Source organism: Dermacentor silvarum, chromosome 2 (genome assembly GCF_013339745.2).
Source record: "Dermacentor silvarum isolate Dsil-2018 chromosome 2, BIME_Dsil_1.4, whole genome shotgun sequence".
NCBI lineage: Eukaryota > Metazoa > Arthropoda > Arachnida > Ixodida > Ixodidae > Dermacentor > Dermacentor silvarum.
In genome coordinates this window covers 136493310-136519567 of record NC_051155.1, presented here as the reverse complement: position 1 = coordinate 136519567, position 26258 = coordinate 136493310, and the positions used below count along the sequence as shown (strand labels likewise).

Below are 26258 nucleotides of genomic sequence, written 5' to 3'. Positions count from 1 at the left end.
GTCAGTGGGAGCTGAAGACAGTGCAGTAAACAAGTAAAATGAGAATTATAGAAATCACATTTAAGAAGTTGAATGGGACGAGCATGGATTAGAGAACAAAAACAAATACATGTTTATTTTCTGATAAGTATACATTTGAATAATCAGCCTGCTTAAGCACAGGTGCTAGTGAGCGTGACTGGGCAGTCGAAACTAGTGCAGAACTGATGCACCATTCGGAACATTGCACATCAGAGTGCAGATGTCATAAAGAGCCCAACATGCTAAATGCTAAAGGATAGCTTAATAGACATAAAAAGTTATGTAAGTAAATGAAAAAGACGTGGTTGACAAACTATGAAGAGTAACACCGTTGTAGATATAGCAACGCAAAATTGAGGACGTCAAAACTTGCGTGAAGCCAAGGATGTGTGCTTCATTCACGGTCTAGAACACATGACCTCACGGACTGCTTTAGCTGTCTCATGGAGGCTAGGTTTTCTTTCTGTTTTCGTTCTAATTCTGTTGAATTAAAACGGTACATAAAGTAAGCGTGTCTTTTTTTTTTTGCTATGCTGGACACATGAAATAATAATTTTTTATTAATGGCGCAGAGGATGTGCATTAATGTTAGCATGTTTACAATTACTGTAAAAATAATGTTTACACAGATTGTCAAGTAAGGATTGCTTTTCTATAAAAAAATAAAATTCTGAACCTATTCATGCGGAGGACGGCATCCTCAACATGAAATTGAGTGCCGTAGGAAATGCTGGAAGCAATTTTAATCATTATACACTTTATTACGGTTGCCTTATAGGCAGATGCTAGACCATAAATAGCTATACTGTATCTTATTACTGATTCTCCTAGGACCTTGTACACCATTTTCATAAAGCGTTCGTCGCATAATGATGGCATCATATATAAATATGCACAGACTGTTCTTAGCCGTTTTCCAACTTCTGCTATGTGAAGTTCCAGGACAGTGTCTTATCAAACATAAGCCAGAGGTATGCAACGCTTGGTACTAATTTTACAGGGGTACATGAGCAACTCTGACAGTACTATATTATGTAAATAAATTGGTAAAGAATGTGTAATCTTTTTTGTGTGGATTGTGAGAGCATAACAAATTTGGATTACCTTTGTTGAAAAATATTCTATTTCTGTCAACTCATGATGTGTTTGATATCAGTTTGAACGAAATGTGGGTTAGTGAGGTGGTGAGTAAATGAAGAAACATTGGCCAAACAGGTTGTGTAATGCATAGGACAGATAAATGTTGGCCTCTTAGATCAACGGAATGGACTGATCAGGCAAATGGACTGAATGATCAAGTGGTATGGTGAGGTTGGGTTATTGACCGGTTTGGGGTTGGCACGATTGGCATTAGACAGCATTAATTGAGCTGTAGGAAAAGTCTTTGCCCTGCAGTGAACTTTAATTGGACTTGTATGATCACAAGGATTATGTTCAGATGAGACCACTTGTTTACTAAAATATTTTTATGTCAAGCTTTTCATGATAAATTTCTTCTGATTGAAGTTGTCTCTTGACATGTTGATACTGCGGCCAAGTGAATAATCTCTTGTCCTCTACAGGAAAGACTTTGGAGTATTTTAACTCCTCACAATTGGAAGGCTAATTGTTTGACTTTGAAGTTCTGATGCTCACAATGTTGTGATTTGCTTTTCTTTAATTTAATTTACAGCACAGTGCATTTGGTTGGTGACCTGTGGCTAACGTACAGTGTAATGAAAGGAAAAAAAGCTGAAGTGAAATAAACATTACTGTGATGGTGGTGGTGGTACTCGTCTTTTCCACATTTAATGTGGCTTTTGTCCGATGTAGTAATGCATATGGCTTTAACACATTCCTATGTCAGGTGTGCCCGGCTACCTTCCTCCCCTGGCAGTGTTTGACATCGATGATGCAGATACCAAGCCTCCAGTCGTCAACAATCCAGCAGGGAAGAAGAAACGCAAAACAAAAGCAACTGGAAAGTGTGTAGATTTGTCCTTTTAAAGTGCCATGAGTGGATGTGTTCGTTAAGGGCGAGTCTCTTGCCATGAATGTCTTAACTGAAAATTGTTTGTGCATGTTATTTGCGTCGTAAAGAAAGAAAGCATACGTGCAATGCACATGACTTTTGCCATGTATGGCTGCATTACGGAAACGTGTAATGTTGAATATTCAACTGTGTAGAAGCTTGTGTAGAGCTGCATGTCACTTAACTCACAGCAGTAGTAGAAGTGGTCGTCACTAAGCATGCAAAAGAAATGAAGAAATGTTTAGAGGAGCTTTGCTTTACATCAGTAACATTGCGGGCTTGCTTCTACAAGAAGATTGCAGCATTGTGTGTGGTTGCATGTACTTTTCTATTTCTCCTTTTCAGATGATTGCAATTACATATGGAGACATGCACGTGTGGGCTCCGTGCATGACATTGCAGTAATTGTTAATACTGCGCAGAGTGACTTACACAAAACTTGCGTGGCGCCAACAGGAACCCTCAACCTTCTTGTGTTTGTTAGGATTCTTGCCTTCTCTACAAAATATTGCGTGCTCGTCACAAGGCAGGACATCACTACAAGGCATTCTTTTACCTGGCAGGTGTACTGCTTACTGCAATGGCTTAGTGGATATGGCAGTCCGCTGCTCCTCAGGAGCTTGCGAGTGATTCCTGGCCGCTGTTCTACCCCTGTTCCAGCAGGGGTAGAATGCGAAAGTGCTTATGCACTTATGAGGTCCAGCTAACAAAATAGACTTGCAACCCTGTAAGAAGTCTACAAATTGGAGCGGAAAATGCATGTACAGGGAATTAATAGCAATGATTGGATAAGTTGTGCACAACCCTTGCTCACTGTAGTCATTCTGCCAGCAGCAATTGGAAGTAGAGATCTGTTGTCATGTTATAAGAAAAGTGGCCGTAAATATGAACTTTCTCTATAAAAACATGGCGTTAACTCGTATAACTGTCTGAAATACAGCTGCATTTTGGAAACGAGCAAAAATTTGGGTCTTGTTCAAGAAATTTGACACTGCAGCTTTCGTTTCTTTTATTTTTATTGACAAAGAAAAGAAAGAAGATGAAGACTGCACGCAAATACAGTGACGGTTATTCCTTGGCTCTTGAACTGATGGTACAGTTGCAGTTATAGCTTTGTGCACTTTTTCACAGAACATTGTAGGAAAAAGAGGAAAAGAACAGTTAATACACACACAGTGATTTTATCACATAGAAGTTAAAGCACCACGACATTACAAAAAGAAACTGTCACAGCAACAATGTGAACAGCAACAATATCACATTATTATCGCTAAGTTAGCTGCATATTGTGTTCTTGCACAGGGGCAAAAAGCGAAAGCTTTCCTCTGATGATGAAGAGTCCGGCGATGAGGCTGGGCCGTCTGCCAGATCTGCTTCACCTCCAGATCCAGATGAAGATGTAAGCTGAGTGGAAACCAATTGCAACAAATAGGATTTTATCTCTAAAGCTCTTTGTCTTTATTTTAGTATTAGGAAACTAATACAGTATAGACAACTTATAACGTAACCGCTTATAGTGCAGGACCGGATATAGTGCGGTCTTTTCAGACTCCCGTTAATTTTCCCATAGCACTCCATGTATACACGTATCTCTTATAGTGCAGTTGCGGGAACCGAAATACCGGTTACAGTGCGGCTGCCTGGGAGTACGGAAGTCAGCGGAGACGGCGAACGCTCCCCTCAAACAGGCGCCCCAAGGAGTGCTCAAGGAAGAAAGAGAGACGAAGTGGAGGAGAAGGGCACGTGGTGCAAACGAACAGCCAGTGAGGCTGAAACCAGAATCTTGAGTGCGAGTCGTGAAATGTCACGGCGCACATAGCGAGCGGGGGCCACGAAACTGCCAACGCCGGCCAACGCTCGCTTCACGATAACAGCAGTAAACAAAACTTCAGGGAGCGGGCGGTGCCGGCACGGCATGGCGAAGGGCGCACGCGGAGACCGTGGAATGTGAGGGAGGAGGGCGGCAGGGAAGTGGATTTCGCCTCGGCAACTTCGCCGCTTCGGTGGCTCTCCTCGCCCTCCCTCGTAGCTCCCTCACTTTCGACTGTCACCGTGCGCGCCCGCCGCCGTGCAGGTGCCGCCGCTCCAGCCGGCCCGGCGCCAGCTTCCTAAAGTTTCATTTTCTGTCATTATCAGGAAGCGGGCGTTTGCTGGCGTGGGCAGTTTCGTTGGCCGGCCTGGGACAGCGCCGCTGCTTCCGCTGCTTCCCTCTAGCCGTAGCCGCAGCGTGCAAGGCCAACACGTGACTAGAAAGTAGAGGAAGCATAAAGGAGAAAGGAGGGTTCACTGCCATTTTCTACGCGTGGCTGCGGTAGCGTGGCTGAGACGTTCGCACGTACACGCATGTTCCGGCGCAACGCAGAATCGGCAACCTTGCCATTTGAGAGAGAGTAAAATTTCCGCCACATTTTTTTTTTTTTTTTTTTTTTGTCTGCGCACGACATTGAGGGGACTCTCCTAAGCTTTTACTCTATGACGATGCCGGAGTATTGCATATGTGCGGGCCTTGAAAACTGTTGCTTTGGTTATAGTGCGGATATTCGCGACTCCGGGGACTTACGTTATAAGCGGTCTACACTGTATCATTATAGTTTAGTCAAGATCGCAGAAAATCCTATGGAAGCATAAAAATCAAAAAGCAAAAGCAAGAAATAGTATAGTTGTGATTTTCTGCTTAAAAACTATGCAGAAACTTATTACACTATAGATAAGTTTTCCAATATTTTTCTATTTTCTGATAGTTTTCCATCTCCTGATAGCAGTGACATCAGAATACAGTGACAGCCGGCTGTCATAAAACCTGTGGCTTGTATTTGATGCAACTTCATGGCAGATTTTTTAGATACAGTAAAATCTCGTTGATACGATCTTCACAGGAACCGGAAAATAAAACGTATCATCCGAAAATCGTATTATCCGAACATAATCGTGTTTAAAAAAAGTAAATGGTATATAATCAAAAATCGTATTATCCCGAAAAACGTATTATGCAGAATCTTATCAACGGGATTCCACTGTATTGCCACCACTGATAATAGAAGCTATGTTAAATCAAAATAACTTTGATATGAGGCCTAGCGATCTAAGAACACTTGGAAAGTAGAGGGATTGTTTTCTATAATGAGAAATGCAGTTATATCGTCATTACCAAAGCAAATGTGCTGATTTTGTCTGAAAAATTGCACAAGCCATTCCACAGAATGCGGATTTTCGGTCAGGGCCTGTCAGGGCATCAACAAAGTCCTAGTAATGTAAGCAAGTCCAAAGAAAGTGGTAAAACATTTTTGTCAACAATAGTGCGAGTTCGAAAAAAATATATAAGACAGATGTTGACCGGCGCCATTTATTTTCTTCATGACTCTTCCTGATTAGACAACATTTTGCCAGACTCTCGACTTCATCAGTGTTAATACAAGCTGTGTCATAGGCATATCAGTGTGGCTCGCTCATTGTGATAAAACGACACAGACATGCATTGTCACTTTGCTTCACGCATGGCATTTAGTGCTTGTGCAGTAAAGAACGACTCTGTTTTTGCATCTGTATAGCAGGCATGTGAGAGGACTTGTAAATTCATCGGAGCCCAAAATGTGCAGGGCGCCGAAAGTGGAAATGAGGATGAAGAGGCAGACGAGCCAGAAGTGACTGCACTGGGCTCGCTCTCTGCATCATGGCGACCATTCCTGCGGGAACTTGACTTTGATGTCTTTGATATTCTCAACGTTGGACTGGTCACTGGCGGTAGTGAGGTGAGCATCGTTTGCAGCAGCACGTTGGTAATGTCGTGAAAATTGGTAGGAACATGCCAAACACTAACATTGGGGAAATTCTATTTTGTAAATAATTTTAGGTATTTCTTTAGCAGGAATAAACATGAAGCTGTAAATTCATTTTAGCAATGTAGCATGAGAAATTCTGGTACACCTATCACTGCCTATTTAACTCCATCTTGATGTGTTAGCAGCATCTTGTTCAGCAAACATTACGTCGCTTTCACTCTGGAAACTTGGTGTCAGACACTTGAACCTTTATCTAGTGAGATCTTACTTGCAGCTGAAAACTATAATAATATTAATATATTTTTTTTTTCAATATTGGCATTGCCACGTATTTGCTGCACACAAGATATTGTGTGTATCCACAATAGGTCATGTTGACTAACATGTTGTGAGTCAGCATCCTTAATATTTTAATGAAAATTTATTTGATTGGCACAATTAAGGCTCAGAATGTGACTTTGAACTGCCACAAGGGCAGAACTTGATGCACATGTGCTTACTTTTCAGCTATAGAATTTGTGTGCGGAAATTGTCATGCCTAGTTATTATTTGTGCTGCATATAGAAATGGTCTTTCCCTTGAAGGCTGGGGAACTATGTGTGCAATACTTGGTGACATTTCTTATGTAGACATTCCACCACTGAAAACATTTGTAAAAGCACACAGACGGTGTATTGTCTACCACCAATCACCAGCAGTGATGCAAGTTCAGCGAGCGCATGATTCGGAATGATGTTCGCGCAGCCACCACTGTGCGTTAATCACACCAGAAACTGTGCCATGTGGGTCAGCCCTTACTCTTGAATGGGCACATTACTTTAGGGTTGCTTATATCTGCAAGAAAATACTTTTTTTCATGATTATAGAACAAATTTTTTCACCTTTATAAATTCTGGCTGTTGAGTTAAACAGAAATTGTTGTCCAGAATATAGAAAGGCTCGGTTTTCAACATTCCCCTCAATGTTGCCTAGGACCAAAATACAGTGAAACACCATCAGAATTGCAGGGCGCTTAAGCCATGCCTTAAGTAGTGGAACGCGATAACATTCAAAGATCCCTGGCTGTTTATCAGGCTTTTTGCTCGTACGAGGTCTGTTAGAAAAGTATCCGACCTTTGGCCGAAGAAAAAAAACTGGCATAACTGGGGTGTTGGAAACCTAATCACCCGCAAAGTAGTCTCCTTGGGACTCCACACACTTCTCCCAGCGGTGCTGCCATTGTTGGAAGCATTCCGAGAAGGCTCAGCTGTCGTTGCAGCCATAATGTCCTCTCTTGTCTGAAATCGTGCTCCTCTCAATGGCCTCTTGATTTTGGAAAACAGCCAGAAGTCGCAGGAGGCCATATCAGGAGAGTAAGGAGCCTGTTGAACTACAGGAGTCTGGTTTTTCGGCAAAAAAGTCTACATCAAGTGCGAGGAATGTGCAGGAGCATTGTCGGGATGCATACGCCAATTTCCTGTTGACCACAACTAAAGTCTCTTGCGCCGCACAGCATCACGTCGGCGACGGAGGACATCCCTGTAGTACTCTTTGGTGATTGTTTGACCCTATGGTGCGTACTCGTGGTGTACCACACCGCGGGAGTCAAAGAAAGTAGTCAGCATCACTTTGATGTTGGTGCGCACTAGGCGGGCCTTCTTTGGTCTTGGTGACGTGGAATGCTTCCACTGTGACGACTGGGATTTGGTTTCCGGGTCGTACTCGTACACCCAAGACTCGTCAACAGTGATTATGGTGTTCATGAAGTCGGGGTCACTGTTTGTGGAATCCAGCATGTCCTGTGAGACTTCAACACGAAGTTGCTTTTGCTCCACCATGAGCAGCTTCAGCACGAATTTCGCCGCAATACTCTTCATAGCCAAATATTTGGTCATATAGGAATGTGCAGAAAAAGTGCTGATGCCCACCTCTTCCGCAATTTCTCGGATAGTCACACGACGGTCCCGCATCACCACAGCGTTCACTTCGGCAATGACCTGGTCATTTCGGCATGTTGATAGCCGACCGGAGCGTGGCTCGCTCTCCACCGATGTGCGGCTGTCTTTAAACCGGCTGTACCACCCTTTAATCTGTGTGCTGCTCAAGGCATCGTCGCCGAAAGCCGTCTGAATCTTCCGAATGGTTTACACTTGGCTGTCGCCTGGTTTCTGGCAAAATTTGATGCAGTAGCGCTGCTCCAGTCGCTCCGTCATTTTCTTGCATAAAAAAAAAAAAAGACTGAGAGCTCTGTGCACTACCTCACTCAAACGCTGCATCCCAGCGACTGACGCTATCGGCAGACGGGAAAAAATTTGCTACATGCGCACGAAGGTTCAAGGTCGGTTGATGCAAGCGCGCTTGTTTCATATCCATGAGGTGTTCGCAAAAACATAATATACTTTTCTAACAGACCTCGTATATTCAGGTTACAATCTGATGCTATCACGCTTGTAGGTTGTGGTTCAGTTGTACTTCACGATTTTTCTGACGGATTTCACTTTGAGAAATTCAATTTTTTTCACTAACGCCTGGCGCCACGCGGGAGGGTCTGTGTGGTCGGGGTGGCTCGGGATGATGTAGTTCAGCATGATTATTTCCGCCAAAGCCGACGCTGGAATTTTCTGCGACACGGGGCCCTTAACGCTCTCGCGTTAAAGAAACCAACATATTCATTGAAATCCTTGACATCACACTGATGTGCTGGCAATGGGGGTTTTGGCATGACATTTAAAAAATGAAACTTTCACTTTCATTTTCTTTTCTAATAATCAACCAATTACAGGGAAAATTACGGGGAAATAACCAAAATTGAGTTTTGATAAACTAGTTTTTCAATCTAAGCTGAATTAGTGTTTCTGTTTAGCGTCTCTTTAAAGGCGTCATAGGAGAATATTATGCCTTGACCGCAGATTGATCTGGTGTACGATTCCGCTTGCAGCCATCACCTTCAAAGCTCACCACAACTGAGCTTCTGTTTGTGCTTGGAGAGCTGGCTGCTAAGCTGGACTGGGCTCTTCCCTCCAGTGGACCAAAGCGTGCATCTCCATTCAAGGTGTGGTTCCTTCCACAATGCCTACTAAACAAACAATGTCTCTTTTCTGGTGCAGCCACTGTGCTTTACTTGTTTTACATAGGATCATGCTCATGAGGCATGTTCTTGCTTGTTTGAATGTCGCGCGCAGGCCAAGGTTCCACGTGACGTTGGCTTCTCCAACTTGGCTCTGAGTCCCAAGCCCGACGTGGTCAAGTTCATGGTCAGCGTGGTGCCCCACCTGTGTTCCCTCCTGGAGGACGTCAGTGGGTACTTTCAGGTAACCAGATGCCACGAGAGCCATTTCAGGGGTGTTTATTTTCAAGCGTAGAGTGTCATACAAAAATTACTGCTAACGATGACAGCCTCAGAATTCAGTGCACGCTCTGTCCACAAAAACCTCACTGTGCCTGCCCTCTCTGTGCCTATACACTCCAAAAAAATTTTCTGGGTTGGACACCGATATTGAAAGAAGTTTGCCTTCACCATGACATCATGGGAATGAGCAGAGATATCTGGCTGGTGCACCTGCACAAGTTCTCTGTGAATTGAACAGCGGTGCAATTGCCATTGCGTTTTTAGGTTGTCACATACCTGCCAACTCTCCCAAGTTTTCCGTAACGTTTACTAATGTAGGCTCATTCTACAGTTTTACGAATGTTTTGTCAAGATTTATGAAAAATTAATTAATGCTGTTCACGAAAGAGTTTCGCTTGTCGTTTTCCAACCATACCCTTGAATGCCTTCTGATTGTAAAATGATGCTATAGAGGAGTACTACTTGCTCCAATCAATTTTTTATTCAGACAAGTTCTTGACACACACAATGTCAGGCAACATGAAAGTGACTGTGATCTGTAAACTGCGAGTTGCTTGTTATTTCGTGCTGTTTCAAGTTTGCGGCTGCTTGTGGGCTGCATGTCAAGGTAAATCATCATTAGTAAAGTGTGTATGTGTCCCACAAAAATGTGTATTCAGGGCAAACGTTTTAAAGTGTGCACTTCCCCCCTCCATCCTTTCATCGTTCTGTCTGCAGGAATTTTAGTAATTTAAATTTTGTTATCACCATCCACAGACGGATTTCACTTTGAGAAATTCAATTTTTTTCACTAACGCCTGTCGCCACGCGGAGGGCCTGTGTGGTCGGGGTGGTTTCGGGATGATGTGGGTCAGCATGATTATTTCCGCCAAAGCCGACGCTGGAATTTTATGCGACACGGGGCCCTTAACACTGTCACATTAAAAAAACCAAAATATTCATTGAAATCGTTGACATAACACGTGCTGGCAATGGGATTTTGGCTTGACATTTAAAAATTGAAACTTTCACTTTCATTTTTTTTTTCTACTAATCAAACAATGACAGGGGAAATTACGGGGAAATAACGAAAATTGATTGCTCCAACCAATTTTTTATTCAGACAAGTTCTTGAAACACACGATCTCGGCAATGTGAAAGTCGCTGTGATCTGTAAACTGCGAGTTGCTTGTTATTTTGTGGGAGATCCGGCACTGGAGTCTATGGGAGCTGTCAATATGGCAGTTCAACCAGCATGGGAATCATGCGTAGTGTAGTCAAACCTCAATATTACAAATTATGGAATATAATGAAGTAAATAATTTAAATTTATTGAGACTTCCAAGACTGAACTCTTGCACTGATCATGCTAAATTCTCAGTATCATCACTTCAAAATTTCTCATTTTCCTGTGCTAACATTTCCTCCGTTTATGAAAAAATGTTGTTTGCTAGCACTTCACTTGTGCAGCTGTGATACAACCGAAGTGCTCAGACTCCCATTGCTTGCAGTGATGGGAATGGCACACACACACAAAGTGAACACTGTTAATTTTTGCTTTTGTTTCCAGGACTTGATATCCCAAAATGATGGCATTGTTGATGCAGCATCCATGTTTACAAGTGTAGCTAAGGAGACAGCATCTTGCATGACTCTGTTGTTGACCTGCCTGAACGCTTTCTTTTCATGGTAAGTCTGATGCTTTAATTGTAGTGCTTTGGTTTCATGCATAGCAGGCAACGCCTAGGGAGACTTCTTTGACGGCTCGCATTTACAACGATAAAAATAGTGCGCCACATACGTGAGAAGATAAGTATGGGACATGCAATCCATACAACATTAAGTATTATGCACTGGTGTCACAATATGTAACGTATTTATTACATGAAAGGCATCGAAGATCTGAACCAATCTAGCGCCCAATGAATGGAGTGGCACATTTATACGACCAATGTCCACATCGACAACTGCGCTGCAAAATGTATGGAGTGAGACTCTTATGACCAGACATGGCATAGCTCCCGCAGCGTCGCCTGCTAAGTTTAAGACAGGAGTATATTAATATTCTAACTTATAAAAGTAATGCCTTGCATGTGTAGTGAGATTACAGAGTTTTGACATCGCAATGACGTATGTACTAGCATGCACATGTGGGGCCGGAAGTTACATGTGCAAGGTAGTGTACTAGTGACAACAGCTTACAACAGCTTGTGACATTGTGTTTAACCATAGCACATAGAACTTTTACTGCTGTGACCAATTGTATTCCACTTATCTGCTGCTGTGAATATGCTTGCCGCAGTGCATTCATCATGAACTTGTTTGTACATATTATTTTTCAAAGATTAGAGTCATGCAGCAGATGAACACTTCTAGTATGTTATCATTGATCACGGTTCCAAAGTAGGTGGCCACCATTGCTGCTGTTAAGTATACTCTGATGTGCTTCAGTGCATGTCTACGTTGTACATTGCCACTATGCTTAGACACTCTTATCATTTAAGCTGACTTATGCTCCCTCATGACTCCGAGAAAAGTGTACAATCATTGCATTCTACCGTTGCTAACATATGGGGCAGAAACTTGGAGGTTAACAAAGAAGCTCGAGAGCAAGTTAAGGACCACTCAAAGAGCGATGGAACGAAAAATCTTAGGACTAACGTTAAGAGACAGGAAGAGAGCGGTGTGTATCAGAAAACAAACAGGAATAGCCGATATTCTAGTTGACATTAAGCGGAAGAAATGGAGCTGAGCAGGCCATGTAATGCGTAGGATGGATAACCGGTGGACCATTAGGGTTACAGAATGGATACCAAGAGAAGGGAAGCGCAGTCGAGGTCGGCAGAAAACCAGATGGGATGATGAAGTTAGGAAATTTGTAGGCGCAAGTTGGAATACGCTAGCTCAAGACAGGGGTAATTGGAGATCGCAGGGAGAGGCCTTCATCCTGCAGTGGACATAAAATATAGGCTGATGATGATGATGATGCTATTACCTCTTATCTTTACATTAGGAACAGTGCACAAGATGAAATGTTCTGAAAGTATTTGCACTTGATTCTGTAATGAGAATTTGTAAGTGTATACTGAGTTCAACATAGGTAACTTCTCGGAGTGCTTTTTTTGCTTGGTAATACTTGAACCTCATTATGAAGTGTATGTTACAAATTATTAGGCGTACTGCAGTAAATCTAAAATGCTTCTAGCTGATACCATAGCATAAAATCAATGCTTATCACAAAATGTATTTTCGTGCCGGAAGCATTGTTGTTATAAGAAGGTTCAAGTGCATTGTGCTTGTGGTCTGATAAACATTTTGCAATGTGATTTGGCAGGAATGGTTTCGAGACAAGCGACAGTCGAGACCAGCTGTGTGAAGCATTCCGTTCCATATCTGACCGCATTGGAACAACACAGTTGACACAGGCCTATGTCATGGCTCTGGGAAAGTGAGTGCTGCCATTCTGGAACACTTCTGTTCACTCTTGCAAAGTTCTACTGCTGTTCGAAATGCCAGAAAAGAATCTTCTTTTGTTTATAAGTACCAACTTATATATTTCAGCATAATTACGCAATAACGACGTGCTTTAGCTCCTCTTACCAACAATATTAGTTTCCACAGCACGCCCTGTGTGTTTCCGAGAGCTACTGTACTGGTCATCCCCGTCTGTTTGCCACCTATTATTTCAAGATAACATTGTTGCTGTCCTGTGGTGGAACCCGCATTAATATCAAACGTTACAGTTTAATGATCTGAGAAAGGATTGAAGCTTCTCTTCTTGGTGCACATTTAAGAAGCACACGCAGGCATAATTTTTCACTGATATATTGTTCCTTTTTTTAGTATTCTACATCAGTTTTTCCTTTCAGGCATAGAAAACTTTGCAGTTATTTAGTTTTTATAGCAACTACTAACTTGTTCTTCCTTTTAGGCGGGCCTTCTCGTACTTTGCCAAGTTTGCCGAGTCCGTGACAGACCCAGCAGGAGCAACTGCTCTCCTGCGACTTCTGGGCACAGTTGCTGACCGTGCTCAGATGTACTCACTGGAACAGCGTGGCATTCGTGATGTCGCTGAGGGCTTCCTTCGACGCAACTGGCTCTGTCGTGTCGGCACATCAAACGTGCCGCAAAGGCCACAGGGCGCCCATTTCAACGAGTGCCTTCAGGTCATGCTCAGGTCTGTTGTCGTTCCCTGTCTTACTTTGTTTTTGCCACTTTTCTTGCTTTAAATCATGCACTAAGTCAAGAGGGTTGGCAAGTGCACCAGTGAAGAAAAACGATATCTGGGATGTAGCAGTGGTCTCCAGGAGAATAGAAGCAAATTCAATCAATTAAGTGATGTTTAAATCACTCTTCGAATTGATAATTAAAACTTCAGCTTATTCAGTGTCTACGCATGGCCTCGTAGTCCTGTGTGCACCGGATACCTTGTTTATGTATATATATTTTTCATCATAACACTTTTAGCTTGCTATATTATTGAGTTTGCACTAAACTTTCATTTTTCTCCATATTTAGTGGTGTCTGCTGTTTTAATGTTGGAACACTTGCCTGACTTCTCAAAGTCCAGGGATCAATTTTGTTACTGAAGAACTAACATGGGTGCTTGACACGACTGAACGAAATAGGAAATGGACAGCAAGCATTCAGAAGATGAACACAATACAGTAGTACTTTGTTTAGGTTTACTTTGTTTACTTTGCACAAAGCTTAACCTCTCTAATGGGCACTTCCAGACTTGAAAATGAACTCTACACTTTTGTTGTGCTTGTGGCCCCCATAGTTTTTTTTTTTAAGCTGACTCCATTTTTTTTTTTTTTTTTTACAACGCAGCACATTCCTGTCGGAGTCTGCGTGTGTACTTGAGAGCCTGCATCAACTTGCAACTGACTGCCTGCCCAGTATTCTGGACGAATCACCGCCACCTCAGCAAGAGGAAGAGCAGTCAAAGCAGTTCCCAACACTTGACAAGTGAGGCATCACTATGACTTATTGGCGCTGTGGCTGGCATGCTGTGTACTTCGCTCAGATGAGTAGATATTAAACGGAACACAGGGACTCGGGAACTCAACAGGGCAAGCTTAAAGGCCAACTGCAATTAAATTTAACTTTTGCAAAATTTGTGGAAAATAAGTAGTCTATACTATTGAAGCTATCCTGGAAAAGCTGCAGAGAAGGTCATTGCCTAATGCTATTGACAAATTTTAAACACATGCAGTACATTAGCCAGTAATGCACTTACCTGGTCGGTAGCAGATGTGACGCAAATCCCATCACATCACCCACAAGATTTTCAGCACTCCGTGAGTGCCACCTGATCTCGGAGGTTGTGTTGTGGAGCTGCAGTGGTATTCAATTTCCTGGTTTCTGCGCAATTTCCTGCGAGCTCTGATGGCAGCATTTGGTTTTATCAGTTTCAGTTTTAAAAATGCCTATTTTTGCTAGCATTTCATAATGCATTCACTTGTATTTCGAACGTAAAATTTTGCATGGAGGGTGCTGTATGCACTATCTGCAACTAGGCTTTTTATGGTGTGCAAAATTTCGGGACATGGCCCCTTTAAAGGGGCCCTGTGACAATTTTACACATGCCAAGTTCTTCATCACAATGCATTCCTTTTGTTATCTTGAAGTGAATGCAAAAATAATTACGAAAACGGACGTGGCCAGACAGAAGTTATTCAATTTACAAACTCAATATAAAAGCAGACGACAGAAAGAGGCATACCCTTTCGCATTTCACTCACCCAGCCAGGACTTGTGCTGCTTCTAATCAAAACAAGAAGAAAGGGAACTGAGGGGCCCAATTATTATTAATCATATCATAAGAAGCCAACAAACAATGACACCACGGACATCATAGGGGAAATTACTTGTACTTACTAATTGAATTAAAGAAATGATAAATTAATGGAAATAAAAATGGATGAAAAAACAACTGTCCGCAGGTGGGGATGTAATAGTTCTAGTTGTAAAACATAAATACCCCAGAAAGTGGATGGGAAAACGGCTCCGTGGTAGCTCAATGGTAAGAGCATCGCACTCGTAATGCGAAGACGTGGGATCGTTCCCCACCTGTCGACAGTTGTTTTTTCATCCATTTTTATTTCCATTAATTTATCATTTCTTTAATTCAATTAGTAAGTACAAGTAATTTTTTTTAGTTAGTAAGTACAAGTTGTCCATTCTTCATGCCCAATGAGTCAAAATGAACAGCATAAGTCATGTGCCTTTGCGTCACATCCGCTGCCAAAATTGATGTATGACGCTGTATGAACTGATTTCTGAAGCAAATTAAAATATCAAATACTGATTTCGGCATTCTCACTAGCGCTAGAGGCATCGCGAAGTCCTATAGTAAGCAAATGTAGAGTAAAAACAACATGCATAATTTGGGGCTTACACATAACTGCTGGATAAGTGGAATGAGCACTCCAGTCTTGGTCAACCGCCAGTAGTAACAGTCATTGCTCATTTCATTTAATCGAGCCATTCCTTTTATGAACTGGGTGGGTCTGAAACTGCCACGTCTTGCACCAGCTGGTATACTGCATATAAAATAGGAGTAGTGTGGCAACCATGTAAGAAAGTAATGCTGTGATAGTTCAAGGGCCCCTATCTCCTAGACAGTTACCCTACTGCTAGGTCAGTGAACAGCTTTGTGGCATTCACATTGCTCAGCTTATGAGCGTTCACTTCTAGTTTTTGTGTAGTAGTGGAAAAAGAAAGGGGCAAAAACACAACATTTTATGTTTTATACTATTAATGGGTGCTATCAGCGTAGTCAGTCTCATTGAACAAGCAAAGTGGGATCACAAAAAAGGGAAGAGTAGTAATGACAATGATGTGGGCCGTAATAATACCATTAACAAAATTCCCGAAATTTTGGAGCGACTTTGTAAGCATGAACACATACCTTGTGTAAAACAAGCTGCAATAATTAAAGCGTAGTACAGTTAAGTCTTTTTTTCCACCTCAATATCACTTGACACTTGAAATAATGGTGTAATAAAATTTCTTTGTGTCCTTCACTTAAGTGAAGCTTCGAATAGACGTAACACTTTTCCCTTTCCTTTCAAGTTCTCTGTAGCGGAGTCTAGTGCTATACTAGAGTAATCAGTTGTGCAGTGTCAATCCACACTTTTTGTGTGCTGTGATTCAGAATGTTAATTGTTTGTATGTGTACAGGGGTAGGACTCCTGCGCCAATTGCACATTTTTGATACAGACGCAAATTCCTGCGCCAAACTGCGCCAAACACAGAAAATTGACCGAAATTGTGCCACGCTGTGCCTGCACGGCTTCGGCAGCGGCCGCAAACAGCGAGCGGATTCGTTCTCCGAAAAAGAGTGCAGCCATTCACATTACGCGCACCACGGGACGGCACCTCCCGCAGAGTTTCTCGTAATTTTCGCGCTTATAACACTGGACTTTTCAGTGCTTCTGGCAAACGCGGCCACTGCCAGCTGTTGCTGCTGTCGGAACAGCTAGGGCGGCTGTGTTTAGAGTGTATTAGAATACGGTTGAGGGGGTCGAGTGGCGCAGCGTTCTCTAGCTGAGGTGCAAAACAAAAAGTAGGCTGAGAGCGCTGCGAGCGAACTAGATATTTCGGAGGCACGCGCTGCAGGCAGGTGAAGTGGGCGGGCGTCTGTGTCCCCGAGGCCGGTATAACATAAAGCTATTCCGATCTGTTTTTATGCCCATATGGGCGAGGCGTGAGCTATTGTGACCTATCAGGAAGGGCTAATGGCGGACTTGGAATAAAATGTCGCAGTATCGCCCGAAAGGCGAAGCATCGATTGCGATAGCAAATTAGTAGACATCTATCAGAAGCAAAGATAGCATTTTTATCGGCCGTATAAACTTGTAAAGATGTGTTCACTCACTAAATTAACAAGTATGGTGTCACGCGCGCGCAAGCAAAATGAACACATCTCACTCAATTACCGCAGAAACTCGCTGTGAAAACGCTCGAGTGAGCAAGCGCAGCTGCAGCAGCGAGTGAATTCACCTTTGTGCTGCCTCGCTTCAACGCAAACTAAGCAGCGAAAAACAGCGCACGTGAAGCTATCAGCACTCGCACTATGTCCCTGTTACAGATTGCTTTCAAGATAGGGCCCGTGCGGCTGCGCCACATGTTCTGCATGATAGAAGACAGCGCGCTTCCTCCCCGCTTTCCTCCCACGTGCGCGTGAGATTGAGCCGCCATTGTAGGCTCACCCTCGTCAGCTCATCCTCACGCTTTCACTTGGACATACAGTATTCGGCACGCGGCGATGATGTTACAGTGGAATCTCGATGATACGAATCTCACAGAGTCATAAAAAATATTGGTATTAGCCGAAAAAGGCCCGCACATATGCAGAACATGTGCACCGAGCTGCCACGCGTATGCGACAGTCGAGGAATGCGGCTAGAACGCTTGCATTCAATTTACAGTGGAATCTCGTTAATTCGAAATAATTCACGCGGCGGCGCCTCCAACCGGCATTGCTCCCGCACCACCATAGAGTAAAAGCTTAAGAGAGACCTCTCAATCTCGCGCACGAACAAAACAAAAAAAAAGAAAGAAAAAAAATTGCGGCGGAAATTTCACCCTCTCTCAAATGGCAAGGTCGCCGATTCTGTGTTGCGCCGGAGATGTGTGTACGCGCCGACGTCTCAGCCACGCTACCGTAGCCACGCGTAGAAAATGGCAGTGAACCCTTCTTTCTCCTTTATGCTTCCTTTACTTTCTAGTCACGTGTTGATCTTGCACGCTGCGGCTATGGCGCAGAGGGTAGCAGCGGCGCTGTCCCAGGCCAGCCAACGAAACTGCCCACACCGGCAAACGCCCACTTTCGGAGAACTGGTGCCAGGCCGGCTGAAGCGGCGGCGCCTGCACGGCGGCGGGCGTGCACGGTGCGAGTGAGGGAGCTACGAGGGAGGGCGAGGGGAGCCACCGAAGCAGCGGAGTTGCCAGTCGAAATCCGCTTCCCCGCCGCCCTCCTCCCTCACATTCCACGATCTCCGCGTGCGCCCTTCACCGTGGTGCCGGCGCCGCCTGCTCCCTGAAGTTTCGTTTACTGCCGTTATCGTGAAGCGAGCGTTGGCCGTTTCGTGGCCCTCGCTCGCTATGCGCGCCGTGATATTTCACGACTCGACTCGCACTCAAGATTCTGGTTTCAGCCTCACTGGCTGTTAGTTCGCACCGCATGCCCTTCTCCTCCACTTCGTCTCTCTTTCTTCCTCGAGCACTCCTTGGGGCGCCCGTTTGAGGGGAGCGTTCGCCGTCTCTGCTGACTTCCGTACTCCCAGGCAGCCGCACTGTAACCGGTATTTCGTTTCCCGCAACTGCACTATAAGCGATACGTGTACACATGGTGTACTATGGGAAAATTAACGGGAGTCTGAAAAGACCGCACTATATCCGGTCCTGCACTATAAGCGGTTACGTTATAAGTGGTCTATACTGTAGTGCAGAACTGGCTACAACGCGGCCTTTTCCAACTCCCGTTTACCCTCCCATAGAACTCCATGTATACGCATACCGCTTACAGTGCAGCTGCGTGAGACGAAATACCAGTTATAATGTGGCTTCTGCGGGAAAATCTCGCTGACAAGGGCGGTAGCAAGCACGCTTCTCAACGAGGTGCGCCCACTGATGGGAGAGGAGATCAACGAGGACGTGGCGGAGGAGGAGCATGAGACGTGGAGCATGAGTCCAAGGGCGATAAAATCGTCGCAGGGCGCCATATGTGCGAGTGCAAGCGCGCGGGGGACGTGCGCCTTCACGGAGAGCGAATGCACAGCGGAGAGCAAACGCGACTGCCGTCCTGCGAAAGGCCGTGGCGATATGGGATGGAGGGAGGGGGTGGGGGGCGACGCTGTGCTGCGGCACCAAATGCTTATATTGCAACCGGGCACAAGGGTAACTCGCGACACAATCTCGTACGCAAAAGGAGCAAAGCGGGAAGGCAGCGCGGGAGTGAGGCAGGCAGAGGGGGGGGCAACTTCTACTCTGCCAACAAATGCGTTCTTGTACTTTGCGCCTGTGCCGGCTGTCGGTGTTGTCGCGCACACCGTATCTTGAAAGCGATCTCCACACGGCTCAGACTTTTGTATGCGCTGTGCTTAAGCCGCTCAGTTACCGTTGAAGCGATAGACCGCACGAACCTTCGCTCGCTGCGGTGGCTGCGCTTCCCCATGCCTGCGTGGGGGATTCGTAACAACCATTCTCTAGCACGTTGCAAAATAATGGGGCTCGGCCGGGACCACAGAAAAATTTGTATCATCCGGAAATTCGTATTAGCCGTCATCGTATCATCGAGATTCCACTGTGTGTGCCCCTAGACTTTCTATGGAACATCACGGCGATGGCGACGCCAGAAATGCGCCTGGAGTGTCCATATAATTGCTATCGCAACAAAAACAGATTGGAATAGTTTTACATTATACCAGCCCAGGGTTGATTGTGGCTCCCTGGGTCTGCAGTGACATATGGTGACACAGAAATTATGTTACGGTGTCGATTGGACCGGATAATTTGAGAACATTTTCTGCGATCGTCGTGAGCGTAGGCGCCGAAATATATAGTTTGATCGTTGTGCAACCGACGTTTCTGGCTTTACAAGAAAGCTTCCATATTCTAGTACGCTCTAGCTACAAGTTATGCTTCTACTACGAGCTTCAGATAGGTTTATTCTGTGTTGGGTCGTGGTTTCCAAGTGCACTGCTGTATTCCATTATTCCACCAAAATTCATATTGCCATGCGCCAAACTGCTTCAAATTACAATTTTATCTGCTCCAAATTGCTCCAAGATGAAAATTAGTCTGCTCCAAGCTGCTCCAAAATGCTATTTTGTCTGCTCCAAACTGCTCCAAAATGCATTTTTACCTGCTCCAGAAATTTGCCAAAATGACTTTGGTCAGTCCCACCCCTGTGTGTACCAACTTCTGGAAGCTGGGTTTGTACTCGGGAATCGAAGTACATTTCCTCCGTCTACTATGCACGACCATACAATATACGTCTTAATCTATGCTACAGGCTAAGCTGAGAGGAAACTTAGCTTTGACTTGTTCTCGTCATGCTGAAAATTACCGTGAACAGCTGAAGTTTGATCAAGTGTCTAATAATCTAGTGCCAGCAATATTTGAAATCAGCATCACTCAGAACGCCTATCACTAACAAAAAATATAAGCTGCTTGAAATATTAATTTATAACAAGCGCAAGCTTTCCTTATATATATATGAACTTTCTTCAATAAAAGTTTTTTCTGAGGTTCTTCAGAGTTTTTATATGAGATACTACAGTAAGCACCTCGGAGAAGCTTTGTCAGGGGTTTGGACCCTAATCATCAGTTCATAATGGCCCATTGCTGTGGAAGTGCTTTACAAATAGGCTTTTTTTTTTTCCTTCTATTTTGTTCCACAGGTCTACTCTCAATGTCTACTACAAGACAATGTTCTCCAACCTGGCTGATGGTGTCCAAAGCCTCTCTATAAAAGTAGCCACGAATCAAGAGGTATGGGTGCTCATTCGAGAAAACCTTTTGACTTCTACGCTACAAAGGTGGAGATCAAATTGAAAGTGAGTGCCTGCCTTGGTTTTTTATTCTAGGAGAAGGTAAAGCAGCTCGAGAAGTGGACCCTAGCTGTCGAGATCTTTCACAAGCTTGTGGAGGTCGTAAAGGTCAGTGCTGTTATACATTGTGTGCACCTGTTGTGGTAGCTTAGCAGCTATGGCGTTGCACTGCTAAGCATGAAGTCACAGGATCAAATCTTGGCCGCCGCGGCCGCATTTCGATGAGGGAGAAAAGCAAAAATTTTGCCTGTGTGCCGTGCATTGGGTGAACATAGATCCCCAGGTGGTCAAAATTAATCCCGAGTTCCCCACTACGGCATGCCTCATATTCAGATCATGGTTTTGGCACGTAAAACTCCATAAATAAAGTACACATTGTGCGTGTACCTTTTCTCATCTTTTGCTGCAGTTGACTTGGTAAGATATTGAAGGTGTGTTTCAGTTATTCAAAGATTAAATTAAAGGGTGGCTGTGGTGAATGCATTTCAATAGGATCAAACGTCTTATCGATACATTTGATTAATAGGGGTATGATCTTATCGATACATCAGATAGCAGCGAGTCAGAGGACGCTGAAGACTTTGAGTCTGAAAGCGACGACGACGCAAACCAGCTGGAACATCAGCGGCCGCAGCCTGGCACGCCCAACTGTAGTGCTTGCAGTTAAATTTTTGTAGTGAAATACCTGTTCAATGAAAATTTTTGATTTTTTCGAAGATAGACGGCAATACATTTTGTATATCTCATAATTTTCGTAGCATTTTTTTTTCTTAGTAGATACAAGCGTGTCTTTACAAACTTTGTTCAATTTTATCGCACAATCTTGATTTTAACAATTTATATCATTTTTATGACGTACATCTCGTTAACAAAACTTTTATGCGTGAAAAGTGCATTCATTTTGCTTTCTGTTTATGCATTACATTAAATATTGAGTGCAGTAGTTCCTTCAGAAACAAACATCTGCCATAACATACAAAAAACACTTATTTTCCCCATGGTAGGAAAGAGTTAAGAGTTGGTCTTCACCAAGACACCTGGTATGAAAAGGCATTACACAATCTGTTGTGTAGGTGCTTGTAGATCATCTAACTGAAAATTAAATTTTGATTGTGATCATGTACCACGCCTATTTGTTGTTTGTTAGCGTAGGAAATTACAGAGTGATTGTGTTCTTCACTGGCTCCTGAATCCTGCTGTTGCATTCAGACAATGTAGGGATGAAGATGTTCTTTCAGAGAGTTGCTCACTTTGCTTCTGCTCTACTGTTTCAGAAATTATCAGTGCGAAAGAACATGGCTGTTTGTTTGAAGGTAAGCACTCTCTTTATGTGCACTAAGCATGTGCACATGAAGTGTACTTGTATTTGGAAGTGTGGTTGCGAAAATGCAGACAATCAGTTCTGCATTGGCGTGGCTCAGAGACCTCCCTTGCTTGCCAATTTAGTCTTTGGCTTGCATTTCTGGGTTCCAACATATGCCTTGATTGAAATCTGTTTTAGATAATCAGGATGACTAGGTGTTCCACGATCTGTGCCCTTTCACTGTTAATCTCCAAGCCTCTGCAAAACCCCATTAGGGCGCAGAGTCAATTGGAGAATTCCCCACCACTGACTCGTGACACACTGTCGCATTTAAAACTGTGTGTGACCACTCAGTGGACCAGCGCGTAATTAAAGACTTGTGCACTCTGGAGGTCAGCAGAGAAGTGACCCCAGCAACATTTATTGTATGCCGATTATGAGACGAGAGCAACTGACGGACTTGTCACCTCAGTTTTGCAGTCAAGAAGTGTCTGTCACGTGACAGCTACTAATCGTCATCCTTGTTCATGCCCCTATATTGGCCTGTCGTTACACAAATACAACAGCATGCTTCAGAATTATACTGTATGATTACGTAGTACAATCGACTTCCATTAATTCAACCCTGATGGGATCAACAAAATTGATCGAATTATACCACAGGTCGAATTAAACTAGATGAAAAATGCCAAAATGCACGGCTGATTCATTTGGCAGTATTTGCCCTATTCTTAAATGCCCCCGAATCAAACGCGCGCTCACTTTCTAAGCGTTCAAAGTAGAAAGCTAACGTAGAAATTACATAAAGCTCCAAAACAAGCTTCCAAACATGTACCTGATTTTTTAGCGAGAAGATGGGTAAGGGTCTTTAATATACATGTGTGACACATTGGTGGCCGGTTTCCTGATGTCAGCTTTGCCACACGATTTGTAAAGTCAACTTTGCCGCGATACATTCGTGTTTTGCGGTAAAGCATACGAATGCCGCGAAGGCTGTTTTGGTTTCGTGTCTGATTGTACTGTGAAGGCAATTTCCGGCCCAAATTTCTAGGGGGGTGGGGGAGTAAGAAAAAAAAAGTGCCTCTTTAAATCGGGTAAATACCGTAATCGAACACTGTAAGCTACAGTTATTGCTTGAAAATCCTCCTAGGGCAGGACGAAAATAGCCGTTTTCGACAGGAGATAACATGTCTTTACCACATTCTCTGTCCCTTACGCTCTGCCAAGACAAATGCTGCCACTAAAGGGGTCACTACTGGGGTCACCATAGGGGCCACCATAGGGGTCAGGCGTGTGCGTGCTGACTGGTCAAGTTCGAATTATCCGGCGAAGGCCAGTTTTAAGATTGAAATAATGAAAGTTTGGACCCATATAAATGCATGGACGCCGGCTGGGACCTTTGGTAGGAATTGGATTAACCGAAAAATTTAATTAACGGTAATCTACTGTATTAACATTCTTGCCACACTGAGTAGAAGAAAAGGTTAAGTTCTCCAATTCCCAGTTAGGTAGTTTTAGAGGGCGCTGCAGCACTTCTTCAACATGGTAAGAAAACGTTCGTGATCTGTAGGCAATGCTACCATGAACATGAGAGCTAAATATACCGCTGCATGCAGCAGACAGCCCACAATCTCGCATAGAAGATTGCCCTCTCTCTCATGCGGCTTTTAAGGCTCCCTTTATCATGCCCCATCTATGGCATCACAGACCTATGCAAGAGCCCATAGGCGCCAGCCATTGGACAATTGTTCGTGACCAGGAGTTACTGCTGAGCAGAAGCTTGCGCACACTTGCACATCCCTCTAATATTTTAGCAAACGGGGAAGTAGTGGTTGTATATGTGTCTCATCTGTTCTTTTAACACTTCTGTGGTGCTCTCGGGCACCTTTGCCGGTGCCAACCTTGAAGAGCTACCATAAGCGGACTGCAGAAATAAGAAAAGGTTAAGAAAGGACAAATACACTGGGCATTGCTATTGGCACCGCCGCAGCTGAGCAGAAACATTGCGTTCAGGAGGAATGGGAAAAGTAAACATTGCACTTGTTATACTACCCTTATTGTTAGGTTGTTTTAAAAAGTTTCTGCAGAAGTACATTCACTGAAAGGCGTTCTCTGAAATAGCCTGGAGTGAGTGTGTGCTCTGCAAGGTGCTTTCAGTTTTGAAGAATAGGTGTGACAGGGTCCCTTTAAAGTTAATCATTACTCGCACTATTCTTTTGCCAACAGTTTGGACGCCAGTTCTTGGATTCCTTTCTGCGGAATGGCATGCCTCTGCTTGACTCGCTTTTCAAGTCCCATCCCGCCGAAGTTCAGGCTCTTCTCAAGAACCTCCAGCAAAGCACACGGTACCTCCAGCACATCTGCAGCCACTCGAAGGTGAACAGTTTGTGCACCGTTTGGTTTGGGAATGTGCCTGTGTCATGCAAAAAGATGGGACATGTGTGATTTGTTCCAGTGTTGGCCATGCCAGGCTGTGTTTTGCACCTAGGACAGTATTGTTGAACGATCACTTTAGAGAATATGGCCACTTTCATTAGATTTTGTGTGATTCGGCACCAGACACAGTCGGTGTCTATGGGTGACGGTGTTCATGGAGCTGTGCCATGACAATGTGCATGGCACTGCACAAAGAATGCTGTCAGCCATAGACGCCGGCGTGTGCAATGCCAAGACGTGTGGATTAGTAATCCTTGCAGTACTATCATATGTTCTGAAGGTACAGTGTGCTTAATTTTTATTCATTTCAAAACTTTTAATTCCTTTTTTATAGATGCAGCATAAGCATATGTCTAAGCAATAACAAAGGACAGGGTTACACAGGCACTTGGTACAACAGAATTACACGAAACTACAGTCAGGTGGTTTCCTGTAAAACTGTTGCACCAAGCCTATATGACCAGTTTATCATTGCATTAGTAAAGTGTTGGTGCCATAATGTGCTTTATCTGGACAGACATTGATTATTTAAAAATAATCACTTTGTGTGCCTTTTCTTGCTTGCAGCTGGTGAAAGATGTGGCACTGACAGGGCAGGTGCCCGCAGTGCGCAAGACACTGGAGGGCTTCGTCTTTCGTGTCAAGGCCATGTTGACAGTGAACCACTGTCGGGAAGCCTTCTGGGTGGGGAACCTCAAGAACAGGGACCTGAAGGTAATGTGTGGCTGGTATCCAGGCTAAGTTTGTAAAGCTAAATTTGTTTTCTAATGTTTGGGATACATGGTGCTGTAAAGAATCTTACACATTTTCATAATTCACCAGTGCAGACTCTTGAGCCTGGTAATGAAAGTTCATTGTTCAAGGGACTATGCAAACTGTGATAAATGCAGAAGGAAACAAGGCAGGGCCATAGCTGATCTGCACATACACCATGTCTCTTGAATTTCAATATACAGTGTAGACCGTTTATAACGTAAGTCGCCGGAGTCGCGAATATCCACACTATAAGCGGTACTGCACTATAACCAAAGCAACAATTTTCAAGGCCTGCACATATGCAAAACATGTGCACCGAGTCGCCACGCGTATGCGACATTCGAGGAATTCGGCTAGAACGTTTGCATTCAATTTACACTCGAATCTCGTTAATTCAAACCAAACCAGGCAGCGGCGCTTCCGACCGGCCTTGCTCTGGCACCGTCATACAGTAAAAGCTTAGGAGAGACCCCTCAATGTCGCGCGCGAACAAAACAAACAAAAAAAGAAAAAAAACGCAGCCGAAATTTCACCCTCTGTCAAATGGCAAGGTTGCCGATTGTGCGTTGCGCCGGAAGATGCGTGTACGTGCCGACGTCTCAACCACGCTACCGTAGCCACGCGTAGAAAATGGCACTGAACCCTTCTTTCTCCTTTATGCTTCCTCGACTTTCTAGTCACGTGTTGACCTTGCACGCTGTGGCTACGGCGCAAAGGGAAGCAGCGGCGCTGTCCCAGGCCGGCCAACGAAACTGCCCACGCCAGCAAATGCCCGCTTCCCGATAACGGCAGAAAACGAAACTTCGGGGAGCTGGCGCCGGGCCGGCTGGAGCGGCGGCGGGCGCGCACGGTGGCAGTCGAAAGTTACAAGGAAGGGTGAGGGAGCCACCGAAGCGGCGGAGTGGCCGAGGCGAAATCTGCTTCCCTGCCGCCCTCCTCCCTCACATTTCACGGTCTCCGCGTGCGCCCTTTGCCATGCCGTGCCAGCGCCGCCCGCTCCCCGAAGTTTCGTTTACTGCCGTTATCTTGAAGCGAGCTTTGGCGGGCGTTGGCAGTTTCGTCGCCCTCGCTCGCGATGCAC

At 44.3% G+C, this 26258-nt stretch overlaps 2 protein-coding genes across 7 annotated transcripts in view; one reads left to right on the top strand and one right to left on the bottom strand.

The window, feature by feature from the left end:
• The window catches only part of LOC119441814 (ADP-ribose pyrophosphatase, mitochondrial), a 234038-nt gene that overhangs the window by 83997 nt on the left and 123783 nt on the right, over positions 1 to 26258 (bottom strand). The gene's annotated exons all lie outside the window — the stretch shown is intronic.
• LOC119441812 (Fanconi anemia group D2 protein homolog) overlaps positions 1 to 26258 on the top strand; it is a 93722-nt gene that overhangs the window by 63338 nt on the left and 4126 nt on the right. The window contains exons 27-40 of the mRNA XM_037706438.2: positions 1868 to 1985; positions 3335 to 3431; positions 5629 to 5781; positions 8729 to 8842; positions 8973 to 9101; positions 10689 to 10807; positions 12453 to 12566; positions 13050 to 13295; positions 13952 to 14089; positions 20533 to 20623; positions 20719 to 20790; positions 21957 to 21995; positions 24212 to 24361; positions 24989 to 25135. Of these exons, the coding sequence (XP_037562366.1) occupies positions 1868 to 1985; positions 3335 to 3431; positions 5629 to 5781; positions 8729 to 8842; positions 8973 to 9101; positions 10689 to 10807; positions 12453 to 12566; positions 13050 to 13295; positions 13952 to 14089; positions 20533 to 20623; positions 20719 to 20790; positions 21957 to 21995; positions 24212 to 24361; positions 24989 to 25135 (1727 nt within the window). The remainder of the gene's footprint in view (positions 1 to 1867; positions 1986 to 3334; positions 3432 to 5628; positions 5782 to 8728; positions 8843 to 8972; positions 9102 to 10688; positions 10808 to 12452; positions 12567 to 13049; positions 13296 to 13951; positions 14090 to 20532; positions 20624 to 20718; positions 20791 to 21956; positions 21996 to 24211; positions 24362 to 24988; positions 25136 to 26258) is intronic.